General features: G+C 42.0%; 1 protein-coding gene across 9 annotated transcripts in view; it reads right to left on the bottom strand.

The window, feature by feature from the left end:
• Positions 1 to 4,671: 4,671 nt before the first annotated feature.
• LOC119489882 (neural cell adhesion molecule L1-like protein) overlaps positions 4,672 to 21,680 on the bottom strand; it is a 71,353-nt gene continuing 54,344 nt past the window's right edge. For 2 of the 9 annotated variants that reach the window (XM_037772835.1, XM_037772843.1), the window contains 7 exons: positions 20,931 to 21,116; positions 15,323 to 15,361; positions 13,636 to 13,749; positions 13,183 to 13,344; positions 12,630 to 12,809; positions 10,701 to 10,773; positions 4,672 to 4,992 (listed from right to left, as the gene is read on the bottom strand). In XM_037772835.1, coding sequence (XP_037628763.1) covers positions 4,785 to 4,992; positions 10,701 to 10,773; positions 12,630 to 12,809; positions 13,183 to 13,344; positions 13,636 to 13,749; positions 15,323 to 15,361; positions 20,931 to 21,116 — 962 coding nt within the window. In that variant the 3' untranslated portion in view covers positions 4,672 to 4,784. The remainder of the gene's footprint in view (positions 4,993 to 10,700; positions 10,774 to 12,629; positions 12,810 to 13,182; positions 13,345 to 13,635; positions 13,750 to 15,322; positions 15,362 to 20,930; positions 21,117 to 21,680) is intronic. The other 7 variants (XM_037772838.1, XM_037772836.1, XM_037772839.1 and 4 more) reach the window with 7 other exon arrangements.

Genomic DNA, 21,680 nt, shown 5'->3' with positions numbered 1-21,680 from the left:
AACACTGGCTCTAGAGAGAGCCTTTCATCTTAATGTAACCTGAAGGCCACTGTAGTGCTTTTGTCTTCTGTTGCTCCTAATGTAGTTTTTATTATGTTAAGGATGGCCTCCGAGTGAGGCGAACAGCGTTAACACAGTTTTGGAAAGAGAGGAGTGAGCAGAGGGGTACTCGGTTGCAATCTGCAACCACACCACTACTGTAGATGCCGCCAAATTCAACACACTGTCCCTTTAACATGGATCCATAGACTGTATATAAGAAGTGGACATAGTCACCGTGACGTCACCAATTGGTTTGTACACTGCCGTTTTGAAGCCTCAAGTTTGGCATTTTGGCTTTCGCCATCTTGTTTTTTGCAACCAGAAGTGACACGAGATGGTGAAGCTAAGTAAAACCAAACGCTGAATAAGACACTTATAAAACAACTATACAAAAGTTATAATTGACTTTCATGAACTGAAAACACACTTTTAAAGGGTCAAAGTTCTAAGACGAAACACCGTGGTAGTGACCTGTCAATCACAAGGTAGCCCCGCCCTAAAGCACTCCCTGCTTTATGGTCTATTTGACTCTAAATGGGACCATAGTTTACTAAATGAACATCATGCTGTATTGAAGAAGACTTGAAACTAGTGATTGAGACCATAAACTCATGTTTACAATGTTTACTGAGGTAATAAATCAAGAGAGAAGTAGACTCATTTTCTCATAGACTTCTATACAATCAGACTTCTTTTTGCAACCAGAGGAGTCGCCCCCTGCTGGCTGTCAGAAAGAATGCAAGTTCACTTTTCAGACCCCGGAGTTCTGCCCTCTGCACGGACCCAGATGATATAAACGTCCTGACTTTTGCTTGTTCCAAAACGGGGCTATTATAACGTTTATGAAAGGGTCACCTGCACGTCCTCCAAATAGATTTAACGGAGCAAAAAAGCTGCTTGTGTCACACTCGGAGGGTTTGACTAGAGTAATCTTTTGTTGTTGTTTAGAGGTTTTAACGTTCCACGGAGAAAGCAATTTTAGAACGGATGAGGGCGTAATCCCCGACAATACAGGGATTATCTCTTTAAATGACCTTTATCTTGCTGCCATGAGGCATGGAGTGCTTTTCAACTCCACTATACCAAGTCTGGTTTGATTGCGGCTACACCGCCTATTTATAATCCCCAGGCTATAGACGGACCGTGCAGCTGCGAGGAGGCTGTGTTTACAAAATGGAAGATAAGAGATGTGCAAATAAGTCCGGTGACAGAAGTGAGAGGAGTTGAACAAGGGGAAGCTGAAATAAAGTCAAATAAGCATTGTCTTATGATGGGTTGTCCTTTAAAAAAAGACTGCATCTTCCTGCCTTTGAATGCATGATGAATTTATGTTTCAGTCGTTCACTTTTGGTTTGTTTTAGATTTTTGGGACAAACAAATATGGTAAATAAATTAAAAAAAAAACATTCTTCTGAACCTCTGAGCTTTTGCTTATTGAAAGGCTCAGAAACAATGGAGAGAATCAGAGGGGAAGTTTCAGACGCTCTCACCAAATGATGGATGAGTCGATTGTCTCCCATCTTTGTTATTTGGGATTTCTGCCTCATCAAAGGTGCTATATTTTCACCTCAGAAATTGAAGGGGAGAGACGAACACTGCTTTGTTTCAGATAATTGGAGCCATGGGACCTGGCTCCAATTATCTGAACCAAGTAATGGGAAAGAGATTGACTAAAATGCTATATTTCAGAGCTGCACTTTTCTTCCATATGACCACTTCTGTACTTTTTGGTTTTGAAGTGAAAACTCTCCTTATTGTTGACTATTGTTTTCTCATGTTGTTTACTGAGCGGGAGGATTCTTGCCTTTAATATCTTCAAAGGAACTCATGCGACATGCAGTTTGGTTGTTAAAGTTTCTCGGTTTTGCATTTCTATAGACCAAATGTCCGCTTAACTTAAATACCCAGTGCAGCCTGCTGTGATTTGACAAAGTTGCACATCTGACGGGCTCTCTTTGGTTTCCAGGAATATTCTTTGTTTTTAAGATCTTAAACTTTAAAAAAAATAAGCCTCTAGCCACTGAAACATTTAGTACTTTGTAGCCGGCGCCGCTGCGGTACCCTGTTTTATTAAATCTGTTTAAGTAAGATCGTTGAATTGGACAAATCTCAACTTTATTTTGTCCTTGATGAATATTTCAGCAGCGTGCATTATGTATGTGAGGATCCACTGAATGTATTGCGGAAAAAAAATAGTTTGGGGGGTTTGACCTTTGGGAGAATATCGAGCTTAGTTCAGATATGTTTGTACCATTCCGATATCGCTTTGTGCTCAAGTTTGTGAACAAAATTTGCTGTATAATTTTGTAAATAGCAAAGCACCCAGGAATTTATTTTAATATATTCATATTCTATGTTCAGTGGAAGGACATCTCTACTTGTGAAGTGAACTTACCAAATAACTGGCTGCTTTTTAAATGACAGAAAAAGGGAGCAGCAAATAGAGACTGATGAATAGTTGCATTAAATAAAAACTAGGAAGGAGGTACCCGACATTATTAATTTCCAGATAATAAATAGCCCAGCTGCCTGATGGTTTTAAAGGAATGCAGAGTGATTCATACAGCGATATCCAGCAGAGGAAAAGCACATGATTAAAAGAAGTCCAAAACAAATATGAGTATGACAAATTGCTTTAGTATCGACACTTCCTCTTCATTACTGGGGCCTTAAGGTGAAAGCTCACCAATTTAGAGTTTTGAGAAGTTCCTTAAATAAATGTTTTCATGAGAGATAAATGCACCAAAACACTCATCACTTTAACCTTCCTGCTAAACAACTTATATATCCTCGCTGTAATTCCCCCAACCGACCGGGGGCATGGTTGGGGGAAGTTGATTAAAAGGGACAGTGTGTAGGTTCTGGCGGTATCTGGTGCTGAGTTTGTAGACAGCCGAATGAAGCCTCTTCTGATGGTGGCTACGGTGGCCGACGAGAAATCGTGAATGTCCCTCTCCAGAACGAGCTGTAGGAGGTCATTTGGATCAGAGCCAGTGCGTAGAGTGTGTACGTACGAGGGAAGTGAGTGGTGTAGCAAGAGAGAGAGAGCGGCGGCGGTGAAACATGGTGGAGCAACATGGCGGACTCCGTGAAGAGGACCCTCTTCCTATATAGATATACAGTGAGTGGCAACCCAACAATTCTTATTTTCAGGTGATTATACACCAAAGAAAACATACTTATTGAATACTCAATTCTGATTGGTCAATCACTGCGTTCTATGGGCTGTTATTTCTTTATAACAGACTGTTGCTATGGACGCAGTGTTCTGATATCAGACTGTGCCTATAGATCCCCCTGATTGTTACACACTGTTCCTTTAATGTTGTTCTTACGTTTATAATTTTGTCTCCTGTTTGATGTGAGAAGCAATAAAAAAGTTCCAAAATATGTTTGATGTAATGATATATATCATCAGCAGTTTGATTATAAACAAATGATAAACGTTCACACGTTTGCATATTAACATTGATATTAAAAATAACATATACTGTAGATAAAATAGACACCCTTTCTGATATTGATTCCACTGTATGATAAATTAATGAACAGGCTGTAGATGCATATACATCTCTACTGTATGTGTTATTCTCATCCAATGTGTAAAAATACACACAGTTTACAGACATTTTCTTATATTGTAGGAAATTAAAGCTGCAACGATTAATTGATTGGTTGTCAACTATTAAATCAATCACCAAATATTTTGATAATCCATTAATCGGTTTGAGTAATTTTTTAAAGGTCCCATATCATGCTCATTTTCAGGTTCATACTTGTATTTTGTGTTTCTACTAGAACATGTTTACATGCCTTAATATTAAAAAAAACTTTATTTTCTTCCATATATTGTCTGCCTGAAACGCTCCATTTTAGCACATTTCAATGGAATTGCAACGGAATTGCGTTGCTAGGCAACAGCTTGTTCCATGTTTACTTCCTCTCAGTCTGATGTCACAGGAAATAAACTGGGACACATTTAGAATGTTTACATTTAAAACTGTGAAATGTTGATACAGTTGTGACATCACAAAAGTACAGAAATCCTGACAGCTTGTTTCAAAAGCACAGTTTCTGTATACGCGCTGTGTGTATTTCTCCGTGGACTGAGCGTTTTCGATAATTTCACAGTATTTATATAGGACTTAAACCTGCTTTATAATATAAAAGACATGAAAATCTCACTTTTTACAGTATGGGACCTTTAAGAAAAAAAGCTTCTTAAATGTGAACATTTTCTGGTTTCTTTACTCCTCTATGACAGCAAACTGAATATCTTTGAGTTGTGGACAAAACAAGACATTTTAGGACGTCATCATGAGCTTTGGAAAACACTGATCAACATTTTTTAGACCAAACAACTGATCGATTAATCGAGAAAATGATCGACAGATTAATCAACAATGAAAATAATCGTTAGTTGCAGCCCTAATAGGAAATAAGTGATGATCTTCTGCCTTTTTGTGAAAGAAGCCAATCAATAGACACAGCTGAAGATTGTGGTACAAAAACACTTTATTTATTATCATTAATAAAATCTTGAAAAAGTCAAATGATACAGGTCATTCTCTTACAGTATGTACAAAGACTCACATGGTTTTCACACTGATGTGTATGGTGCTGGTGTATTCTCTCCCCCCCTCCATATTTGGCTATTGAAGCTATATTTAATGCCAGGGAAGCTGAATTTAAAAAGTATCTTGAAAGGATTTGAAGTAGAGCGTCTCAACCGGAGCCTGGCTTTATGCAGTGACTGGTCTGGGTCCACTGGGCTCGCTAAACGAGCCTCTGTGCTTGGGTCCCGAATATTCTCCGATAAATGAGCCGTCCTCGCTGAATTCCCCTTCGCCGTCGGCGTAGTCGCCCAGGCTGTCTCTGCTGACGCTGTCCCCCAACGCCTCATCGCCATTCAGGGAGCCGCTGCCCTTTAGTGGCTTCTCCTCGCTGTCACTGACATCATCAACAACAAAAAAAAGGGATGGTCAGGGTCAGGGGTGGGAGGGCGTACGTTCAACACTAAGAGAGCTGACACACAATCACACATATAACCACACACTGAATACACCGGCATACAGAACATATAGACTATTAAATGCTCGGCTGCACTAACACACAAACACGCTCCCAGCCACAAAGCGAGTTCTTATATAGTTCCAATACATCACTACGGGTGGTAGGCAGGGGTGGATGCAGCGGCGGCACAGCAGGAAAAAAAGAGAGCACAAGGGAGGCGGGGAGGGCTTGCTACAATCACTTCACTAATTGCTAATTGCCAAGGCTTCAAGACCAAAGGCAATTTCAAATCTCTTTAGAACCAGCGATGGAAATTGCCAGTGAGAAAGAAGACGAGTGGGAGGTGTGTGTGTGTGTGTGTGTGTGTGTGTGTGAGGAGGGGGGAGGCTGAGATTGAGAAAGGGGGGGGAAGAGGTGGGGCATATGCAATCCCAGACAAACAGCCTGTCATTCCTGGTATTCCCGAGGGGCCCACACGCGGGCCGAGGAGATTAGATGCCAATTTAAGGCTGGGCAACTGGCCAACTCGCAGGTGTCTCACTAGAAGACGCAGGGTCACCTCAAAACACTGAGGGTATTTTTCTTTTCTAATTCCCTAAACCATCCATGTTTGGTAACACACCCCTCTCTCTCTCTCTCTCTCTCTCTCTCTCTCGTTCCTTTAGGTTTAGTATTCATAACACACAGCGTCTGCGTTCAGAGACGACGCCCTGGTTTTCTGCTATATGATAGCGCCATTTGAGGCCTACTGTAGTTGACACCTCTGTCAAGTACACGTGCGACATTTTGAGCAGCGTTTTTAAAGCGGAGACAAGCTAAGATTACAAATCGGGTCTCCTTCACAGAGGGTTTTTATTTTTTTTAATAACCTATCTCATCTGTCCTATTTCACACGAGGCCGTTTACCATGCGAGCCACATAAGGTCCGCATTTCAACTCTTATCAAACCTTCTTTCTCTGACGACTCCAGAGCGCCGAAGATAAAGTGCCTCTTATCTGAGAGCGGTGGAATGCCATAGCGGCCGCCGCCGCAGCCGCAGCCCGCCCATACTGACTTTGAATACGGTGATAAAACGGGACCGCTGAGCCCCGGCTCTCGTTCAGGACCTTGGTCGGGATCCAGCTCAGTCTCAGCTGTTCTTTAAGCCTCACAAACAGAGCGAGAGAGAGAGAGATGGAGGCACATCACCAGGCACAAGGTAATTAAATTTGTCTTGCCGTTGACCCATGCTGACTTGGTTTGGGGGCAGCACAGAGACGTCAGGTGGAAAGAGGATTTTGTTTTTTTTCCACCTGAAGTTGTATTTATTTTACTTTAAAGGTGTCTGCAGGAAAACTTCTCCACATCTGTTGCCGTCTCCTTATTTGCACATGAAAATGAAGATGAGAAAAAAAGGAGCAGGGGGTAAAAAAAAATAAAATTACAAATTGCCTCACACTGCTGGCTAACAGCCCACTCCGGCTATGACACCTGCTGTTCTTGCAGTGGACAGCGGGGCGAGGCGGGCAGCAGAGAGGGGCCGGCTCCAGAGAGAAGTCGTCTGAAGCGTAATTACCACTTGTCAGCTCCCCCGACACGTGGCATACCAGTGGGTGGTCTATCGCCGTCAGAGATTCAAAGGGCACGAGAGAGCCCTGAATCCAGCTCTAAAGCCGGGAAAACAACATCATAGTACGGCTAAGGGCACTCTGGAGGGGGGGGGGGCAGCCTCATGAAATCGACCATGAGAGGCATTCTGAGCTGCAGCCAAACATCTGCATCAACTCACAAACTCATATTAGCATTGCTTCTGCCTCATGTGCTCCTACGTGAACTTTGTGTCAGAGCTCAAATAAAGAGCACAATATCTATTAACCCTCTGAGACCCCTCTGAGGGGGGTCCAGGGGGTCTTTAGGGGGAGATAGCAGGTCAACAGTAGATGTCACATAGAAGTGGTGTACATCATCTGAAAGCTGGGAACCTGAAGATTCATTTGATATACAGCTCAGCACTGAGTGTCAAGTTGTCCGAGTCATAAATCAGAAATAAACATGAATTAATTAATTAAAATAAATAGTGAAAGTGTATACGGGTTTAGAACATTATGATAGAAGTATAAAATGGTCATCTCCATGCTCTATTATGTCTCATAAGTTGTTTCAGCAATCTTTGGGTTGATACCATTTGTTACACAGATTTAGAGCTAAATTTAGCTATTTTTTATCACTTGAGAATTGATAAAAGTGATCAATAATCCCTCCACAATACAACGATTAAGTCACCAAGACCTTGAGGAACACCATAGAAAAAGCCATGCTGTGATTTGGGATCAAAAACATTTGACATTTCTGCAAGAATTGCATTTTTCGGAGATTGGATGGCGAGCACTTCTGTTGTGTAAACTGCTCAGAAACCCCCTTATTGTCAATCTACTTAAGTAAACCATCCATCCTCTGAATGCTCTAGGTCTCTAGTTTGATCCATACATCCTTTGAATGCTCTTGGTCTCTAGTTTGTGCCTGTAAAGTTTCATGAGGCTGTGATTATCCTAGAGGTCACAACAGGTCATTTTATACAGTGAGGTCAAGTTTTAAAAAATTGTCTCACTACAATGAAATGGCTACTTCGCACCAAAACTTAACTTCAGAGCGTTATTTAACCTCTTTCCCAACAAGCTAGCATGACAACGGTTACCAATGGATGCATTCAGTTTTCTAGTTTCATATAAGAGCTGTACCTTCACTCTAACTCTAAAACTGAACCTGCTACAGCCTCTGAAAGACAGTAAAGTCAGATAAGATCAGACAGACAGTGATCTCACGTAACACAAAATAATCGTGACACTGAATGTTGATGTGTGATCATATTGAATCATCGTCTTCCATCAGTGTTAAACCTCACAGAAAACAACACTTAAAGTGTGTCTGAAAGCCACCTCAGCATCTGCACAGCAATCATTGAGTCTGTGGTATCGATCAACAACCCTCTCCGTTCACACAACTATAGTCATCTGAAGCTACGGGACAGTAAAACAACTTACTTACTACATCTTTAATCTCTAAACAGGGCTTTGTAGACGATGCATTCTTTCCTGTTCAACTGAATTATAGTCTTGGCGAGAATCACAGGAATGCAATTGGCAGCGTCCACACAGCGGTGAGTAATCATGTTCTGAATAATACGATGACGAGCAGAATCAAAGTGGACGGAAGAGGCTATTTTAGGTGATTTTATGTTGCGTGTGCACAAACAAACACGCCTTTGTCACACAGTCGCTGCTGCGCTGTCAAGCAAAACAGGATCCAGCCCATTTCCCTAAACTGTCACCGTCGCAGCTAAACAATGCAAACAATGGAAATTCAACAGCTATTATAAAGTACAACAGCTGTCTGCTTCGGGCTTTAAGGCTCGTGTTTTCCGCCCATTTGCTGTGCTTAGTTTATGCCTGTTTCATTGAATGTAAGACGTTCTCCGTCAGGAATTAACTGTACATCTATAGAATCAATCTGCGTGTCTGCAGTGGAAGCTTCTAAAGCAATTAATTGAAGATATTCCATAGCATGCACCATAATTCACAAGGTGAATGAGGGTTTAAAGGTAAATCTGACACCAGGTGGGCAGAGGAACTACAGCAACAGACAGCAGCTCTTCGTGTTTCATTGAAATCCAGGCTCATCTTTCTACATTAGAGGTGCTTAAAACTAAACCTTAATGTGTTTGACACATGTATACGAAACCATGTATTGGCATGCTTTCTTTTTGGTTTATCTTGCCTTCAATCCTTCAATCATTCTGTGTATGCAAGCGAGTCATCAGGAAGTTCATTCATTCCTTTGGGAACCTTATTGATCTCTGCATTTTGAAAATACATTGAAAGTTTGCATTGCATTGCATGCATTTCCTTGTGTTGATCCATATACTTCAGTATCACTCTCAGACTAATGTGTTGTCACGGTTGCTTAGCATCAGGGTCACTTCTGCTACACGGCACAGGTTACAGATACAAAGAAACACAGCTAGTGAGCTAAAACAAGGGACAAAATGGAGACATTTAAGGTTAACTTCTATGGAGGAGTGGAATGAGCTCAAGGAAAACAATTTGCCGGCTGAACGACATGCAGCGCTACTTGAAGAGGAGGCTCCACAATGTTGACCAGCAATATGCAAGCAAGCAGGAATGCAGCAGAAACACACTAACCACTGCCTCCGCAGCACTACCATACAGAAACTATCTGATGCAGGACTTGATTATAGACTGTATATAAGAAGTGGACGTAGTCGCCGTGTCCCAAGTTGCTCAAATTTGGCAATTAGGCCGTCGCCATCTTGGTTATTTGCAACCAAAAGTGACTTGAGAGGGTGTAGCTACGTACAAATCAAACGCTGAATAAGACATTTTTAGGTGACCAAAATGTTACAATTAACTTTGATGATGATTGCTGATGAACGCAAGGTAGCCCCGCCCTAAAGCATCCCCTGCTTTATGGTCTATTTGACTCTAAATGGGACCATAATTTACTAAATGAACATCATGCTGTGTTGAAGAAGACTTGAAACTAGTGATTGAGACCATAAACTCATGTTTACAATGTTTACTAAGGTAATAAATCAAGAGAGAAGTAGGCTCATTTTCTCATAGACTTCTATACAATCAGACTTCTTTTAGCAACCAGAGGAGTTGCCCCCTGCTGGATATTAGAAATAATGCAAGTTTAAGGCACTTCTTTATTGGCTTTACTTCCCAGAACCAGAGATTGCCGCCTGGTTTTGACACCAGAGAGAAATTATGGCCGTAAGTGGCAACAAGTGTGAAACCTCTCTCCACCGGAGCTTCACCTCACAAAAAAAAGGCCAGCCTGGTACCAGCAGTTATCAAAGTCATCCTACTGATGCTGAACAGTTTCTCAGTGGTTGCACAATAAATGGCAAAATATACAAATAATCTAAATAAAGAGCCAAATAATTAAATCAATATAACGCTTGCATGTGATGAAAAAGACATTAATAGCTGCTAGTGTAGATTCCATAGCAACCACCTCCGTATGTGCAGGCAGGAGGGCCGATTTCATTGTGAACATTATTATTTCTTAATAAAAAAACTATTTCAAATTGGAATGTGTCTATAGCTTTTATATTGCCATACTTGATGACTGTTTTATAAAAGAACTGTGATATAATCAAAATATACCACAGGCTGTCGTGAGCTATATATACAGTATATGCATGCACACACAAACACATAAAACAAGCTACTGATGTCTACAGGATCAAGCTAACACACACACACACACACACACACACACACACACACAGATCAGAATCTGACTACAAAATAAAAGCACATAATTCACAAGCACATGTTTTTGTTGCCCACTACTCTTAACTACACCGTACGATTACCTAGCCCAGTAAATGACGAGAACAATGGCTTGTCGGCTGATCCTCGTAAAGCTCGTGAATGCACTCACGTTTGCTTTTTGGGGACGGGAGAGAAAAACATTACATTGACACAAATGACAAATGAGCCAGAAAATATTTAACATATGGTTGTTAGATTAATATTGTCTACAACACAAACGCATTTCAAGGAGACTGAAAATGTCATTTCCTCAGCACACTTTTGGCGCCGTGGCTCTCCTCCTGCAGAGCGGCGGTTCAGCTCACCTGTATTCACAGAAGGTGTCATCATTCATTCCTTGTGACTCCACGTCAGGGTGGAGGTCCTCCTTCTCTTTCACTGCGGGGACATTTCAGCACCGTCGTTAGAGAGCAGCACTTTCATCCACAGATGTAATGACATATTACTTGTACAGTTGGGACACCACATCATTTGTAATGCCTCAAATTCAAATAACTATAAAGGATGGTGTCTTTAACTCAAACAGCATCTGCCTTTTGTTAGTTTTAATCAGCCTCAGGGATTTTCTGTCAGACGATTCTTGCAAACTCAACATTAATGCTTAGTAAGTGTACAGGAACAAATGATTTGAACGTTTGCATCACTTGAGTGCATATAGGAGTTTCAAAAATCAAAACCAAAAAAGCTTTTGAGACCAACTAAATGTGTGTAAACATCCCATCAAGTCTGCACACTGAAAGCCTCTCTTGTGTTTGTCCTCCCAAAGTGCTACACAGCAGCTCTTTGTGTAAATATGCTCTAAAAAATACCAGTTGCTTTCAAGAGAGACAAAAGAGGGGTTTCATGAAAAGAGCTGGATGGGCAAAAAAAGTGGGGAATCCAAAGGAGCTGATGAAATATTCAGTGCTTCATGTCAAAATCTACTGCAGGCAAAGAGGTGGAGTGGTGGGGGAGAAGGCGGTTAAAGCAGGTTGAGAGGAGGGGAAACTGAGCGAGGGGATGCTTTGCAGGTATAGGCACCATTGTGAGACTGAATTTGGCTCTGATACAGCACAGCGACAAAGGTGCAGGGGGAAGAGCCAGGAAGGTCTGCACAGGTGAGGAGGTGGGGGAGGTGTGGAACAAAGCCAGCTGGTGCTCACTCGTCTGGCTTGACAAGGTGTGGAATCAGAGGTGCCGAGCAGAACTAACAGGGCCACACAAATGATTTCACAATGCAGCACGCATCTTGTGGACAGTTCATTTGGGGTTACATTGGGCTTGGCATGGTTAGCATTAGTAATTGTCCAACATGCATGCATGACGCATTTCCAAACGGGGTGGGGGGGTCAGGGTTGAGGCCCACATTTTCATCCTTTCAGGAGGTCAACCAAAATTGTATTCAAAGCATCTCTTTGTAAAACTGATGATGTTTAAAGATTTTAGAGATAATTAAAGCTACGAGGAACTTGAATTTTGTGTTGATTTTGGCGGTCCCTGTGGACAAAGGCGTTTCCGAGCACCAGAGTCCCTTTAGAAAACCTCTTGTTTTACTGCAGGAGGGTCTGGCAGTCTGCCCAGCGCCGTCCTGGTTCTGGTTCCCCCCTGCCTCCCTTCCCTCCAGCGGGCCCAGCACTACGGCCTCCAGCGGAGCAGCGAGGCAAGAAGCTCCGCTCCTGCCTGGAGAAGACGCTGCTGTTGGGCAGAATCCCACCCGGTGGCACCGATGACACAGCACAGTCTCACGGCAGTTTGTGAAATAGTCATAGACACCAATTTCCCTTTTTTTTCGGGACGCGCAGCATGACTTTCAACAACGTATTTTTCGCGTGTTTTCCTACACGCAACAAAACAACTTTGTTAAGTTTAGGAAAATATTGCGGTTTGGGTTTAAATAACACCGGAAGTGGCGTAACTTAAGTACGGAAGTTACATAGTAAATTAACTTTGACATCTGGTTTCACATAGGACACAAACTCCGGTCTCATTGGTGAAAATCAGGTGTTTTTTGACCAACTCATCCACCCCGACCTCCTCCCTATGCGCCTCTATATATAGTTACCGGTTCACAATTATGTGGATTAGATATGATTTGATTTAGTGCTGACCAAGTTCCTCATAGTAACTTTAAATTGCTTATAACCAAGTCAGACTGATATCTCCTACATGTACTGTACATTTCATGAGCTGAATTTTGGTTCACTTCCTGAAGCGAGACGACAAGGGGACCCAACCCTGGTCAAAGACTAACTGACCTTTATCCATGGAGAACGTGACGTGTCGCTGGGTCGGCGGCGGCGTACCTGCATACTTGCCGCCTTTGTTTTTCCGCACGTAGCAGGCCATGAGTGCGATAAGGGTGAGGAGCGCCACGGCACACATGGTCCCGATGACCCAGCCCTGGGTCGAAGAGTTGCTCCCGTGACCTAAAGCATCTGCGAACAAAAAAACAGCAAAGAGATGCAGAGCTCAAGAATCTACTTTGCACGTTGGTCTGTTTGAGTATGACAGTCCCCTCAAGCGCTCCTCACACAACTTTATCTTTGACTGGAAACAGAAAAAAACATGATGGATTCTAGTTTGAGAGGATGTTCTCACGTCGTATTTGACTCACATTCCCTTCAGCTATAACACTCTGTCTCTTCTGAGAGAATAGTAGATAGGAAAAAAAACAAATGCACAGAGATGCAGGAAAAACAAATAAACTCACACATTCAACACAGTCGATATCAATTTTTATGGCAGGTTAGAGCTCAAATCACTAAACTCTACTCTATTGACCGCGTGACGCCTTCCCCTTTCTCTCACCTTTGACTCGAGTCTGGAAAACGTCTTCAAAAATGCTAGCGCTATCGAGCAGCCTCTTGGCCATGAGGCGCACGGTGTACACCGTCCCAGGTTTGAGACCGTCAATTACGTGGAAACTTCGAGAAGCGTTTATAGCCTCTGAAATCCGCCAGTTACCATCACCTACACAGCCAAGCACAAGAAGTGCACAAGCAGCAAGTCTGTATTAGCATCAAAAAGAGAAGATAGGAAGAGCTATTGCCAAGTAATAAATAGTACTGAAATGTTGTACTAAATATAACTTTAAATACATCACAACACATGTTGAGGAAATCATGGAAATGATGGAAGTAGCCATGGTTTATAATGTATTTTTAGATGTTTATATAAAACCTTCCCAGTTGCACCTACACATGATGCCACCTAAAACTCCTATCAATGTTTGGAAAGGCGGGGACAGGGAAAGTAGCTTACGGTTATTCATATAAGCCACATAAAGCTCCGAGTCCTGCTGCTCTTCTCCGGCAGTCCAGCTGATTTTGGCAAAGGTGTCACTCACATAAGAGCTTATGTTCAACAGGGCTGGAACTGATAAAGAGAGAAGAAATAGGAGGAGGAGGGAAAATAAGGAGGAAAGAGGGAAACACAAGACAGGCAGAGAGAAAAGGAGAAAAGGAGGCAGGAAAAGAGGATTAGCGGAGGCAAATAGGTTCCCCTGCAGCTTGAGAACAGTGCGGCAAGCAGAAACCCTTCAAGACGACAGTTCAAAAGGCAACGCCGGGCCCCAGACTTAATTGAGCAAAGCTGGATTTTGGCTCGTGAAGGGGTAGATATAGAGATCGTGGGCGGGAGTGACACCTCGTCTTCACTCTCTCTTAAGCAAAGCTGGCATTTCCTGACGCCTCCCCACCATGAGCGAATATCAGAATAGATTGAAACGACGCCATGTCTCGAGTCCCATTGTTAGTTGAAAGTTGACGGTGGTACATAGAAGATGAGATCACAGGGATATCATCGGCTGTGCATGTGTTGAGTGTGAGGCGATATACCTAAAGGAGGATGAGTAGAATTGCCCGGGATAATAGAGGAAAGAGAGCAGTTGTGGTCGGAAAGAGAAGCCTCAGATGTTAGATTCCTACTGCAACGCTGTCGGGTCTAATGCTCCATAATGTGCAACAAGCGAGCTCTATAGACTACATGAAGGCGGGATTGTTAGAGCGACCGGGAAAACTGGATTAATGGAAGTAACTGCGCAAGAACAGTGTGACTGATAGTAAACACACTGTAACTGCAGTAGGGTTTGGGTCTACATAACAAATCTGAAGTGCAAATTCAAATTCAAATTGTCACGTTATGACAAAGAAATATTCCGTTTTTCTTGAGCTGTCGTCAGGAATTACCCAAATTATATCCGTACAACTATAGAATGCTCCAGGGATGACGTCTGTTTGTAAACCAACCAGGAAGTTAGCATCGCCCTGGTTCCCTCCACAAAAAGCCAATGGGATTTTTTCATCGGGTTCTTGATTATTGCAGAAAATTACCTATGTGGCAAACACACGTTTGGCACAAAGTCTTCCGTTACGGGCTAGAAAACAGAGCCACAAGGAGGTGCAGAGGTCTAGTTTTCTCTCAGAACATTTAAAGGGACTATTTGTAACTTTCAGAAATGCTTGTTAACACTTGTGGCTGTGAAATCAACGAAAGTCAGCGTCGGGCTCGCGCTTGCTCGCTATAAATATACATGAACGAGCATCCCTTTAAATTACAATATGCTGAAAGGTTATTATGGAATTTTTGCCCAATGATGCCAAAAAAATGTTGCCTACTTCAACGTTAATGATATTTACTGACGCATTTTATATTGTAGAACAAAATGTTAAAATCAGCGTGTGTTAACCACATACATTATTTCAGGCATGTAACTACAATCCATTCAAAAAACCCATTGACTTCCAGACGAGTGAACAGGAAGTGCTAAAATGCAAACTCATTTCAGGGTTTTAGGACTAGACAAACCTTTACTGAGGCTACAGTCAGCTACTCGCTACACAAACACGAATACAGCCAGCTACTCGCTACACAAACACGTCTACAGCCTCGTCTCTATCTCTACCACTACTTCTGTGTGTATCCTGCTGCTGCAGGCGGTGATACATACAGCTCTGAACAGGGTCCACATCTGGAGCCGGAGACAAATCTTCAGAGGGATAAAAAAAGAAAATGAAATACAGCAGAAGATTACAGATATATGGAAAGCCAGCTTTAAGGTTTATAGACCAGGCACAGACACTCTTGACACACACTCTTCTGCTCTGATTGCTGAATCCTGAACCGACTGCAGCTGAAGACGTCTCGATTATTATGTTTCTAACTAAACTTTTTCAAACGTTCAAGTTCAAGCCATTAGCAAATGTTGTCTGCGATAACGACACGGGTGTTCAAATGTTCTGCCAGGGAGAAATAATTTAATCTCTGGAGGGGCTGGTTATAAGAGGTATATATGCTCCTCTGTGCTTTTTGTCATGTTTGCAGTCCGCTTTATCTCTGCTGCGTTGTTATCTCATGAGACCTGATGGAGAAAAATAGATATTTTTTCTCTGTCTGCCACACTCTTCTGCTGTACGGCTATTACTGTTCTCTCTCTCTCAGTTTCCCCGGCTCCTCTTTGCTTCACCCCGTCCTTCTGGGGGATTTTTCTGTCCCTCACCTCAGCTGCTCTCTTTTCATTACAAGCCTTTCAAACACACATCTGCTGATACCTCCTTTTGTTCTGGTATGTCAGTCTGTTTGTCCGAGCTTTTATCCCGACTAAATGGCATCAAAAGCTCATTCAGTCACAAATCTAAAAAGGGCTCACTAACTCATTTCTTTTTTCACTGTCACTCCATCACTCCCCATCAACGACTCGAAATTCATGGCGCCCCATGCTCCGTGCTATTGGCGTCCATAAATCTGCTCTGCTGCATGGTGACTAACATGCCCCGAGGACGGCGCTCCGAAAACAGAAGCGTTTTTATCTCCCCGCCGAGCCTCGACTCAACCATATTTACAAACAATGCATCTAATGGCTCTCAGGCCGGACACCCACCTACAAGATGCAACGCCTCTCAGAGGAAATATAGAAAAGCCAGAGAGGAATTAATATATTTTATGAAAAACTTTCAGAGATAGTGGAAACATATCATCTCATAATGTGCTAATTTTTTTTTTTTTTGCTTGCAAAGTAATGGAGGGAAGAGCTTTCTAGCAACTTTGCACTGAACTCATTTTCACAGTTTTATTTAGGAGCGCTGAAATTAACACCTGCCTAAATGTGGCTAAACTGAGTGGTGGAAGGTAATGTTGTCAATCTACCAGCCAGATTGGCTGAATCAAGTGTTAAATTGAGTGTTAACAAAGTGCTTAACTGTAACAGACAGAATCTGAGTGGCTTCAATTTGAACATTTTTTGACTTTAGCACTTCCTAGTGGTAGAAGGCATATGCTGAGAGGAACAGATGGCACCAATTTCAACCAGGATTGTCTTATTTTTCTACAAGATTAAAGAAGAAAAACTTGTGCCATTAGAACTATTTAAATTACGCTATAATCACATACAATTTGACACATATTTAGCTTTAATAATTAGTGTTATAACTGGGGCTGTCAAAGTTAACGTGATAATAACGCATAAACACAAAGTTGATTTAATGCTACTCATTTCTTTAACGCACTATTGCAACATGAGATTTTTAGGTTGTACCGGGATCGTTTTTTAAAGCTGGAGTGAAGATACTGGTATCATATGAAACTAGAAAACCTAATGAATCCATTGGTACCAACCATGTCATACTAGCTTGTCACAAAGGAGGCTAAATAACGCTCCAAATTTACACTAAATTTTGGGGAGGAAAAACTGGCATGTCCATTTTCAAAGGGGTCCCTTGACCTCTGACCTCCAGATCAGTGAATGTAAATGGGTTCTATGGGTACCCACGAGTCTCCCCTTTACAGACATGCCCACTTTATGATAATCACATGCAGTTTTGGGGCAAGTCATAGTCAAGTCAGCACACTGACACACTGACAGCTGTTGTTGGCTGCAGTTTGCCATGTTATGATATGAGCATATTTTTAATGCTAAATGCAGTACCTGTGAGGGTTTCTGGATAATATCTGTCATTGTTTTGTGTGTTAATTGATTTCCGATAATAAATATATACATATATTTGCATAAAACAAGCATATTTGCCCACTCCCATGTTGATAAGAGTATTAAATAGTTGACAAATCTCCCTTTAAGGTACATTTTGAACAGATAAAAAATGTGTGATTAATTTGCGATTAATCGTGATCGAATATTTTAATCGATTGACAGTCCTATAGTTATAACAAAGAAGGATTTGCAAGTAGCAGTTGAAAACTGTAGCTGACCAGAAGAGAATCAGAGATGCTACAGCAGAGGTTTCATTCTCTGAACTTATCAGCTCATTAATTCACTCGGCGAGACAAAGCCTGCGGGTGTAATGGATGACACCCTGAACAACAACCTGATGAACATCCAAGGTCATTAAAGGTTTATGTGACTAAAAACTTCACCATGATTTATCAACGCTATTCGGGTGCTAAAGAGGTCGTGTAGAGCCACTGCCCGGAAATGCAGAAAAAGCTGAACTGACTGGATGTCCATGTTTAATTTATAAAGAGCCCATAAGTACTTATAATAAAGCTGGATGCAGTGAGAGACTATTTTTCTGAGATTATCCGAGAAAACAGTGGAAGAGTCACAGTATTGTTCTCTAAGACGGATCAGCAGTTAAAACTTGCCCCAACCTCTGACTTTCACTTTCCAGACTTCACTGCAAAGAGTTAGAAATTTGCCAAATAGTTCGAAAATATAATAAACATAAAGTAACGATAGATGACAATCCCTGTATTCATTCATTCTAAAGGCATTTATTGTTCATTTCTGCCTTAAAGCAGTTTAAGTTTGATAGTAAATCCTCCGTGTGTTGTGCATTCAGCTACAACTAGTGCTTTGAATATGTCTTTAACAGTGTCTAAGATTATGTTCTTAAAATTATAAACACATCACATGAGACAGAGTTTTTGTGCTGTTGTTAGGCTGTTGATCCAGGTTCTCCTTAGTTACAGGCCCTAATCTCCCTCTTAAAAGCAATTGAAAAAGTTATCTTTAAATGAACAGCTTTCTGAAATGAAACGATATTCTGGAAAAGTTCCAGTCAGACTTTGGGACAAACCAAAGCAGAGCAAGATAACTGAATCCAAATGCAGAACTTGACACAACCAGTCACATCATTTAAATTTGCTTTGTGCATACTGTACATGCCTGGGAGGAACGTTTGCATCTTGAAAGCCAGATCAGAAAGTAATCTCTTTTTTTTCAGTTTTCACAGCTATGCAGATGACACTTGATTATACATGTCAGTAGAGCCGAATGAACAAAGTGCCTTAATCTCACCTGCATCCTGTCTTTCTGCAATCAAAAACTAGATAAATAATATCAAAGAAGAAAACAAAGCTCCTACTAGGCCTCAAGACTAAAGAAATGCTCTATCCAAGAATCTCTGGTTTCACACTTTAAGCCTGCGTCTTTGACTCTGAACTAAGCTTTAAATCGCACATCAGCAGAGCGGCCAAAATAGCATCCTTTCATCCCAATCAAGTTTATGTATTAAGCCAACATCTCAGACAATGGGAGAAATACTGCCGGGATACAGGCACTCCTAAGCTAGCAAGATGCCACAAAGCTATAATTCATGCTTTCATCTCAAGCAGACTATTGTAACTTTTCACTGGCCTTCTTTTAAAGGGTATTTAGAGGATAAAATATTATTCACAATTCTGCTGCTAGACTTCAAAACAAAACTATAAAGAGGAGGCACAGCACTCCTGTTTTAGAGATGGCTCCCGGTATCTTTTAAAAAAAGAAAGTCCTTTAGCTTTTATATGAAGCTCTAAACGGCTCAGGACCAGCCTAAACTGCAGACTCCCTGTTGTTTTATGTGACTTCAGGTTCACTTGAATCCGCTGCAGGTTTGTTAGATGTTCACAACCACTGTCACATGAAAACTAGAGATGCACCTTTTTTATATGCAAACTGTGGAAAAGCATTCACAAGGATATTAGGGAGGCAATCTCACTAAGCATTTTAAAGCAGCATCTTGAAACACAACTTACCTATTTCCCCCTTAGTTCTCTTCTCTGTTAGTATCTTATCTAATAACCAATCCTGATGTTATGCTGAGCTCATCCCATTGTTACACTACTGACCTGACTTTGTGCTTGTTTTTGTTCAACCATTTTTCTTGTTTCTATTCTCATTGTCTCTCCTCATTTTAAAGCCATTTGAGCTGTGTGAAGGACACAATTGAAATAGTCTTTTATCATTTCAAGAGTTTCAACAGTTTTGACAAGTGAAAATCCAAAGAGGCGGGGATATGTAACTGATGCAAAGACCAAAATATCCAGACTTTCATTCAGCGTGGGCCGAGCTCCAAAAACACTGGTCTTACAATTCCCACAATGCAGTTCGATAGAGCCTTTTCATTTGACCATCCATGCCTTGTTAACACCACAGACTGTATATAAAGATGGACGACATGACAGCTCTCCAAAAGTGAAGCCAAAACATCTGGATGGATCGCCCCCTGGTGGCTGGCTGCAGTATAGGTCATAAATTCCACCTCCTCCATGTTAGCGGATGGGATATGAGCCAAAATAAAAGTCAAAGTACACATCAAATACATTTTTCACAAAGATGTTTTTTTTCTTTTTAGATAGTTCTTATGACGTTGATGTTTGTTCAAGTGTTCATTTTTCTGACAAGTTTAGTTTTAATCAGCTACTTGATGCTATTAGAAGGAGGTGAGACGTCATGATTGGCAGCTGTGAGTCTGTCTCGCTGACGAGCTGCCGCCGTGCTCGGCTCGCAGATTGGTTCGGGCGGGTGACCTCGACACCGCAGTTCCACCGCCCGATCACTACTGCACAGACTCTGGCTCCAAATGACGTCAAAATCTCAAGACGGCAGCTCCTGTATCTGGGATGTTTTGGCTTCACTTCTGTACAGTGGGAGGAAGTGGAGACGTGTCATCCATCGTTTATATACAGTCTGTGGTAAACGCCCACTTCTTTCAAACTCCGTTGCACAAAGTTTGTAACACGATGACGCCGGCTTCTTCTTTGTCTCCTGGATTTAAAGGGATATTTCGGGTGTTTTGAAGGGGAGTTGTATGAGGTACTCATCCAGGTCGTGTCTAGAAGGTAACCCACGAATTGCAAAATCTAGGCAAAAACTCGATGCCCCTAAAACCTGTCCAAACCTTAACTACTCGAGATCAATGCCTAACCTAAACCAACTCGTAGGTTACCTTCTAGACACGATAACTTATCCATAATCAGTGTATTACCTACAGTAGATGGCGGTCGGCACGCCCCCAGTTTAGAGAAACAGACAGGCGTACCGACACAGGAGCAAAGCGATGTACTGCTGTGGACGGGGCCGGCAACAAAACATATTTTTAAACATATTTGTCAGACGTGAGAAACTGTCCTCCAGAGCCACAGGAGACATTATCTAACTGTTTTCAAAGGCTGTAACTTCAAATAGTTGTATAAATATTTCCACTTTGTATGAATTATTACATTGCAACTCCCATGTCCGTAGTATGCTTTAAAAACACTGGTGGGGCTTTCATACCCAAACCAATGCAAATGTGAATTATGTCTTATTAACCACACCACCACTGATTTTATCCACTCACGTGCTTCAGCGAGAGCAGTGATGCTCTCCTGTGCCAGCGGGGGTCCACAACCTGCTCGAGTGCAGGCGCTGAGGTGGAAGCGGTAGAGGCTGCCCTCCTCCAAGCCCTGAATCTGCCACTGGGTGGTGTCGGCCCCAGTGATGTTCTTCTCCTGGGATTCACCCACCTCCAGTGTGGTCTCATTAACTATAGAGGAAAGTTGAGAGATGTCAGGTCAGTTCACGAGGCATGAGCGAGCCCACGACGGGTACACGTAGGAGAAAAAAGGCATCGGCTCGTGTTGTATGTTAATGGGACACAACTATAATGAGGGTCAATGGCTGAGGGAGGGGGAAGATGAAGAGATGTCATGCCGGCTCATGCAGAAAGTGAACGGAGCAGATACGTGTCGTGACAGGTGAGCTGAGGAGGAATACATTATGAAGAAAGGGGAGAGGAGATGAAAGGAGGAGATAGAGAGCTCAAGAGGAGCTAGGAGTGGGGGAGTGTAAACAAGTGGCGATGGATGAGAAGGAGAAAGAAATACAGGAGGAGGAGGAAATGGAGGAGATATGATGAAGGCAAAAACTACAACAGGTGGAAAAACAAAGAGATAAACAAAAAATCAACATAAGGCAGAAGAAGGAAATCAGAGGAGCAGCAATCACAAGCAGCATAATGTATCACCAAACTTGCATTATAGATCAAAGTACAGTATGTGTGCACACTGTAGAAAGCAACACACTTCTTCCACTGGAAAACCCCCCACGT

This window comes from Sebastes umbrosus, chromosome 6 (genome assembly GCF_015220745.1).
Source record: "Sebastes umbrosus isolate fSebUmb1 chromosome 6, fSebUmb1.pri, whole genome shotgun sequence".
NCBI classification, from domain to species: Eukaryota; Metazoa; Chordata; class Actinopteri; order Perciformes; family Sebastidae; genus Sebastes; species Sebastes umbrosus.
The sequence above is the reverse complement of the archived record's forward strand: the minus strand, read 5'-3'. Positions and strand labels throughout refer to the sequence as shown.